Source organism: Histoplasma capsulatum, genomic scaffold (assembly GCF_000149585.1).
Source record: "Histoplasma capsulatum NAm1 scaffold_1 genomic scaffold, whole genome shotgun sequence".
In the NCBI taxonomy this organism is placed as follows: domain Eukaryota; kingdom Fungi; phylum Ascomycota; class Eurotiomycetes; order Onygenales; family Ajellomycetaceae; genus Histoplasma; species Histoplasma mississippiense.
Window position 1 is genome coordinate 6,696,992 of NW_001813982.1, and position 8,229 is coordinate 6,705,220.

Sequence of the window (8,229 nt, forward strand, 5' to 3'; positions counted from 1 at the left end):
GAATTCGACCTTTGTAGTATGGATTTTTCCACACTGAAATTTCTGCTATGCGATTGTGTAGAGATGGCGTGGTAGTACAGCTTGTTGAGGGAGATTATGCCTGTGGGAGTTCGCGGAATTGAGGGTTGGGGAGTCAATAGAAAAGTCAATGAAACTTCCATCCTCGTGGATGATGTCCGGTAACCCGGTGGGGCTGGCGTCTTCAAGGAAAGTGCGGGAGGATTCAATGGTTGTCCGTGGCTCGAGTGATACACGAGGAGGGACGGACATTCTCCTTATTGTCCAGGGATGGGAATCCGAATTCGATCGCTTCGTCGAATTTTTGTGGGGATGCGAGGTATACTCGTAGCTTCAGGCGGGCTTCAGGATCTTGGTAATATTGTGCTGGACTGTCAAGTGAAGAAAGTGATCCATGAGATATATGTCGTAAGATGGGCACACTGGATTTGGGGCGAGAGAATGAACGTTTGTGAGCAGCCGGAGGAGTTATATTAGTCAACGACGATGGAACGGTGGATGATTGGCTGGTTGGAGGGATCTTGCTGGATATGCTATTTTGGTGGGTTGTGGAACTGAATGACAATGTTCGGCGAAAGGAGGTTTGTTGACGCAAGGACTGTGGTCGACGTTGTAGGCGCTGGCGAGAATATCGCGACGACGGTGTCGATATGTGCTTTTTAGTCTCCGCAATATGAGTGTGGTAGTTATCAAGACTGAGGTCAATTTCTTCGTCTTCATCTAGCCAGCGAAAACTATCATACAAGCTGTCGTCGAGACCAATGGCGGAGTCAACTGCCCGCGCGGACGACGCCATGGAAGTGGAATATGAGAAACCGGCACTGGTGGGGACAGAGGAGATAGATTCAAAGGACCTTCTTGCTTGGTGCCCTAGTTTGTACAGCGCTCTATCCGCTGCGTCGAAAATAATGCTACTCCGCCAGCCTCCAAGTCGAACCTGCTCCTCTCGACTAAAATGTTGTTGTTGAACCTTGGATGGGAGTGATCGAAACCATTCCGAGTCGGCTTGAGCAGCGAGATAAGCAATCTGCACTGATTTTGCTTTTCGTAGCCGGCGAAATGGCCGGCTTTCTTTCAGACGCGGTTTCCCTGGGTTGGATGCTGTTATTAGGGGTTCTTGAGTCAACGAGCTGTGGGGCTCAAGCTCAGCGACCAGGGTGAGGAAGGGGAAGTGAGAACCATCGCCGCCGGAGGGTAAACTTACGAGTCGGCGTTGTTGGGGTCCTGGGCCTAGAGTTCGAGCCAACGGATAAAGGGAGGTCATCTAACAGACGGGGGCGGGTGCTTCGGCCGTCATTGTGGACCATCTGCGTGAGCCGTAATTGTTCCAGGCGAAAACGCTCTAAATTGGAAAATAACTATTGGATTTTAGCGAATGAATGGTCAGCGAAGGCCCCTTGTTCCGTCGCAACGTCCTCAGAAAGTGGTGCAGCTTGGGGAAAAAAAGAAAAAAAAAAAAAAAAGGAAAATTGCAAGGGTCAGAGCCAATAGAACGATCAAAATTCAAGCGCCACCAATTATGCAGAACAGTTGGCCATTAGGGTCATTCAAAATGTTTGATGCAATGTTTTTGTAAAATATTGGATCGCAGGCCAGCAATAGGGAACCTCTAGGCGGGGTGCTATCCACGCCACGAACGATCACCACGGCTGTGAAACAGTGACCAGTCGTCCAGTGAAAAATCGCACACGCAGCGATCGAGCATCAATAATTGACAAGCTCCTGGCCTCGTCCAACAGAAGCTCATGACGCCGAATGTCGAGGGCAGACTCGTCATTAGCATCACTAGCCCGGAGCTAAATAGCACATTCGAGCGATAGCGTGAGGGGAACAGCGGCCAGAAAGGAACAGCGCCGCACAACTCATCTTCCACCACATCGGCGTTGCATCCCGCCGGACTGAGCCGATGTTGTGGGAACGAGGTCGAGTCTCTCTGATTATTGTTGCAGGGTTCAAATGCAAAGAACTGGCAACAGCCCAGGCCAGTCGACGGAGGGACAACACCGCCCTTGCATAGCGTCCAGCGCTAACGGCCCGCCACCAGATCCAACGCTGATAAGCGGTAAAGAGAACTTTATGACGTCTCGCTCCTCTGGAAGATGGGGAAAATCGTTGAAATAATATCATAGCAAACGTTTGTACGGCTTGCTACGTATTTCCCAAAGGGAATATGACAGCTGCAGACAAATCCACCCCCATGTTGTGAAACGGTTCGCAAAGCCCCGGACACATTTGACGGCTCTTCCAGGTTCCTCATCGACGAACATTAAAACAGTAGATCCCAGTTGTGAGATTAACCGCCAGCAGGGTGCAGCAGCGAAATAACGGTGAGGGGGGTGATGTGCTGTACATCTGCTGCAGGTCGGGTAAAACAATCCTGCATTTGAAACCGCGAGCGACAAAGAAAAACGAAGTAAAAATCAGGGAGAATATGAGCGAGGAGGAACCAAAAAGTCTTACTTTGCGCCTTAAAGCTGGCGGTAACGAGTAGAAATCATCGGGATGATATTCCATCATGTAGTGACGGTGTGAGCGCAGAACTGCGCAGTATAGGAAAAGGGATGAGAGGCAGGCCGGAGTGAACTGCATGCGTAGATTGCACGGCAAAAGGAGCGAATTGAGAAACTTGCAAAGTGAAAAGGGAATGAAGCGCTGGAAAGAAGGAACGTCGGTCATTAAGAAGAAAAATATCCAAGGAAAAGGAGCAAGAGGGGAAGAGTTATCACCGTTCATGGAGGCTGGAGACAGCTAAGAAGCTGGGGCCTAAGCCCGTTTCCACGCAGCGACTGGACTCAGTGGACTGGGACTTCTGGTAGTTGAAGTAGATTCCCCTGGCCGTTAGCCGCCCTGTCTTAAGCACTCCCGTAGACATATTCGCTTTCATACAACAAACAGCTTGCTGGTTGGCCTGAGATCAAGAGAATACCCACTGGTCTGTGTCATGGGCCTGCAGTGCTGGCCTATAGGATACATGCATCGACGGCCCATGTCATCTAGGGGTCTAGTAAATCAATTTTGTGACAGCCCGCAAGTAATAGCTGCAAAAAATGTTGTGAAAAGGTTTCCTCCTCGCCACAGGTATCGAAGGAGAGATCAATATTGCCAGGCACGAGACGGTGGAAGGACGCTTTTTCAAGAGGATACTATGTATAAGACCTATGTTTCTATTCCCTGTTGTTAAAATGACATGTTACAAAAATGCAAGGGACCAAAGATATCTCTGCAGTGTACGGAGTTACTTGACGCACGTGTACCTACCTACTTACTTGCATATATTTCCTTGCTCGAATCCATGCATCGAACAACGCATCCTCGTCAGTTTTTGACTGAGCCAGCACACACCACATGCCGCGAAAAAAGGATGATAGGATGAACCTGTGTCTGTACATGTGCTGTGCGCTGGAACAAGAAGCCGAAGTTCTCAAAGATTTCCCCCTCACACCAGTGTAAAACATGCTTGATTCCACGACGAGAAGCAAGGAAATGCCATTGCTCTCATCAAAAATATGGGTGCATGTGCTGGATTCCGTTTAGGCTTCAAACGATCCAGCCGTACAGACTACGGAATTCCAAGTTTTTTTTCTTGGACCTAACTAGGCCAACAGGATCCATCATGCCAGACCTTGAATACTCCGAGAAACAAATAAGAAGTTGCCCTTCATGCCCTGAATTATCATCGACGGTCACTTAATACTAGCCTGGCGAACATCGGCCCAACAATGAGGTCGAGCAAGGATATCCCCTCTTCTATCTTTTCTTAAGCCTGGGGTTATTCTGCATTATCGGCGAAGCCGTAACTACTGGTAAAGTCCACGGGTTCTGTGCTGGCATGAGCTTGATTGTCGAAGCCGACACATCAAAAAACCGGGCGTGTTTCGTGTGGTTGGTTCATCCAAGGTGCAAAATCCGAGCGTCCAGTAGATTCGACAAATTTCTTGATTTCTGCACACGCGGGAATTTTCCTCCTTTATCTTGCTCTATGCTGCATCCTGGTCAGGAGATCAGACCCCCCTCGAAGCGCTTTTGTGGTCCCTAAATAACGTTCAATTAGCAGGTGATGAACATTGCAAGCGAGCAGCTTCGGGAGACATGGCGTCAGCCATGTCACCCCGAATTTTGTTGGCTCGGTCTGCGGGTGCTCCTCTTAGACAGGTCACATCATTGTCGCCTCATTTTGAGCCATGGCCAGTTCCGCATCCACAGCTGCATCTCTTGGGGATAGCTAAACCTTTTGCCTCGAGATATCTGCAACTGGAACAGACCAAAACGCCCTCTCATGGGCAACCTCCATGTTACGGCCAAATACCATCTGTGTAGACTAATTGCCTTTTGGCCCGACGACATGAAGAAAGCCAAGGCAAGGCAGTTTTGGAAATGTTCTCGTGTATGCAATGAACCAACCCCTTGGGCTTGCCAATTGTTCCAGCTTCCATGTTGAGAACCTCACCATATGTTCACTGTCAAGTAAATTTCGACTCCGCCTGGTGTGCCATATTGTTGCCCATGCAACAATAATAATGGACGACAGTTCGTTATCTGTACCAGGTCGCATTAGCTGACATTCATACTTGGTTTCCGTGGGTTTGTCATATTCCTCGCTCCTTTACTCCTCGGCCTTTCAAATTATAAATTTATTTATTTTAATTAGCTGCTAAAATCTCGCGATCAGCGGGTTAACTATCGCCAAACGCATCTTCAAACATCAAACCAATTCGACAATACCATCGTGATTACGTTCGTCACTCAATCCATCGCAACGCCCAATGCGAACAAGGAACTCCATCAATAGTTTGAAGCTTTTTTTCTCTGTATTTCCCCCTGCGTGAATTTCAACTGGTTGGGGCTGATCCGGCAGATCACTGCGGATCGTGATAGCAAAGGTCCAACACCGAACCATAAAATAATTCCAAATCTCCCTTGGGCCCTGACTGAGCCTAAGGCAGAGCGCCTTGCTAGCATGCGAGGTGGCCTGAGAAGGTTATAACCTTCTGCTGCTCTTTATTTCTCTGTTCTTGGCGTTCCCTTGTTTGTGTCTATTTCTCTCGGAATGGAATTTCTGAGAGGATATCCTTATGCCTCTCCTTCATAGAAGCATTGTTGATTGCGTTTTGTTATTTTAAAATGAGGTTTTCGGTTGTAGTTTTTCTGAGGATTATTATGGGTGCACCGCTCTCGCTAGTTACTTTCCCTGATGCTGCTAAAAATAAAGGGGGAGGGGACTACATTCTAAGTTGTGAGGATTTCACATACCCAGATGCGTTTGCATAGCTTAACATGACCCCTTTTCTGAATCCATATATCACGGTCCAGTAATCTGCTTCCCTTGCTGACTGTACGCCAGCAACCCAACACCACAACACAAATATTTGATTTTCACTCTACATTTCTTCATCTCCTACACAAATTATGAATCTGACGCGAATGTGCAACGTTGCTTTTCAACGGGTTATACTGTTTTGGCCATTCTTTTTAAAATAGGTGTCACAGAAAAATGATATTTTCGTTTGTCACATCGCTATTACCCTAACCCGAACGAACGAAAGAAAATGTGGTGTGTACCCTTGGTATACACTGGTTCGGTGATATATGTCAAATCCCTCGCATGGCTTCAGGGAAGACATCTGTTTGTATTGGTTGACACTCTCTCACTCTCTGTCGTACTCTATTCAACTATCCAAGGATCCTGCTTATTTTATCAGCATTTCAATGGCTAAGATCATTGCTAGGACAGGTTTTTTTCTTCTTCTATTTCTGTGATCATGCCAACCACAAAACACTGGAGAACTCCTATGACGATACATTCTTGAGAAAAGCCGTGATATCTCATGGAATTTGTATTTGGGAGAATTAACAGCACTTCCACCACCAAAAAAAGCACATCAAATCAACTTCAATAAAACTGCATTTGAATGCTTGTGTAGTTGCTATGTGTGATGTAGCTTGTATTCTCGAGTGTTACTGATGGCTTTGTATTGTTTGACGCACTGACTGATCACACCTCCTTTTTATCTCTATGCTTTCATTCCCCGGCAATAGCGAGGCTCATCTGGAACTGAGACTGTAGGAAAGGAGGCGGGAAGCATATTATTACATGCACTTGGATATGGTCATTATCATGTCCCTGATGGTCATGGGCCTATAAATTTATCATACTTGCTTTGAGCTCCGATTTGGCTTAAGGTGGCAGCTTCATCGAGGGCAAACCAGGAAAAATGCTTCTCGCGGAGCTAAGTTCTCGACTGCAGTTAATACACTGTAAGGGAAGATTGGCAAGTATAATGGATTCCTACTTCCTTCACTTGTCACGTAATATGAATGTATCACTGTAGTTGGGAATACAGTAGACGCAGGGAAAGCTGCGAGTTCTCTAACTGGTGAAGAAAACAGCCAACGGGCCAGTAGATTTGATTGATTGGTACAGAAATTCACCCCCTTCGTTTTCCAAACCCAAATCGTTCGATTTCCTTTTTCAAAAAAAAAAAAAAAAAAAAAAAAAAAAAAATCTCAAAAGGTTATCCCCTACACCCCTCCTATCTGCTTTACACATATGTAAGCGCTACCCAATACACCACCTTCGATCCTTAAATCCCACACCTTCCCCTGATAGTCGGATATTCCGCAATCACTGCACGAATAGTAGCAGCCATCTCATATCCGCCAGCACTCTCCCCCTGTTCAAACAAGTCGCACAGGGACATATACACAGTAAGAATGCGTAAAGCGGTTTGCTGGAGCTGCTCTGAGATTTCAAAGACATCGTACGCGGGAAGAGTGGCCAAGGTGTTTTCAGCAGCGACGATTTCGTTCAGTGTGCTGCGCACGTGACGTGCAAGGAGGGCCATTTCAGTTTGGGTAGAGAGGGAGGCAGTGGTGGAGGCACTGGATGCGACGCTGCTGCTGCTACTGGAAATGACGGAGGCTGCGTCGTCTCCGCTGGAGTTGTTGTTTTCCTGCTCATGCTCGACGTCATTCTCGGGGGTAGCAATTTCGTCGTCTGTGGTGTCATTGCTTTTGCTGCCGGTATTGGTGATGCTAAGACTGTCGAAGGAGTCCGCTACGACTTTGAAATCCTAGGATAGGAATGATATTAGCGATATATATGATTTAAGGAGTCTGAGTCGAAGGAGGGCAACTTTACCTCTAGAACTGAGAGGTTTGACTCCATGGCAGGCAATCCCCCGATTTCAACACAGTTCATGGTGGAGAGTACAACTTCATTTGCAGTGCCAGCTTCTTTTTTATCAGAGATCACCATGTTGTCGCTAGGAATAGAACTGTGTCTGTAGATCTGGATATAATCACTGAGAGATTGCAGTCTGTGTTTCAAATTGGTCGATGATAGGGACGGACCTATGAGAGAGAGATGTTGAAGTTGTTAGGTATCTCTAAAAGGAGAAGAAAATAAAACTAATATATAGAACCTAAGCATGCGGTAGATCACTCGTTTTGACAAAAGCAAATCAGATAATGAATGCTGTGACGAACAAATGCAAGCTGGTGTTGGGAGTATCTTTGTTAAAGCGTCATATAAGAAACTCTATGACTACAATATTTCTTGTGAAAGACTTCACTATCAAAGTGCGCCTGTTCCTACAAGAGGAAAGCAGGCATTTCAAATATGAAAGAATTATCACCGTGGTATATAGAGTTGAAGTAGTCCTGCCCAAAGAACGCAAGGACGCGCTGCATCGTGGTTGGAGGGGGGCGAGACCTAACAGCGACAGGATAAGTAAACAGTGGTTGTATTGCTGCACCGTGGAGCAGAGAAACGCTCTTGACAGCAGAGCGTTTCAATTGAAGTGATGACAGAATGGGCAGGGCCACAGTAGTGTAGATCGCATCTAAAAGCTCTTAACCAGAGGAAACTACTCCAACCGCAGGTTCCCGTTTGGTAGATGGTAGTGGAAGAATTGGTGGTTAGGGACGAATCTGAAAGTGAACAATCATTAAAACAAAAAGTGGAAGCTCGTGATTGAACCTGGAATCACTTGAGCTAAAAAAAAGTGAGTATAGGGGGGAAAGAATAGTTGGTAGAGATGATGGATATTTGTTAAAAAGGGTGATGAACTGTTGGTGGATCCAAGCCGGAGACGAGACACTTTTGGTCTATTGGATCCAAGGAGAATGTGTCACACAGAGAGTAGTCCAGAGAAATGTATAAAGAGATCAAAGAATACGAGTGGGAGGGGCCCCGATTCGAACCCACGCTGT

General features: G+C 46.6%; 1 protein-coding gene across 1 annotated transcript; it reads right to left on the reverse strand.

Annotated features, from left to right (window-relative positions):
• Nucleotides 1–6,599: 6,599 nt before the first annotated feature.
• On the reverse strand, nucleotides 6,600–7,273 carry HCAG_01900 (predicted protein; the record flags this gene model as incomplete). The annotated part of the gene is made up of 2 exons (XM_001544803.1): nucleotides 6,600–7,088; nucleotides 7,157–7,273. 2 exons carry the CDS (start codon nucleotides 7,271–7,273, stop codon nucleotides 6,600–6,602), a joined length of 606 nt encoding a protein of 201 aa, XP_001544853.1.
• Between the last annotated feature and the right edge of the window lie 956 nt (nucleotides 7,274–8,229).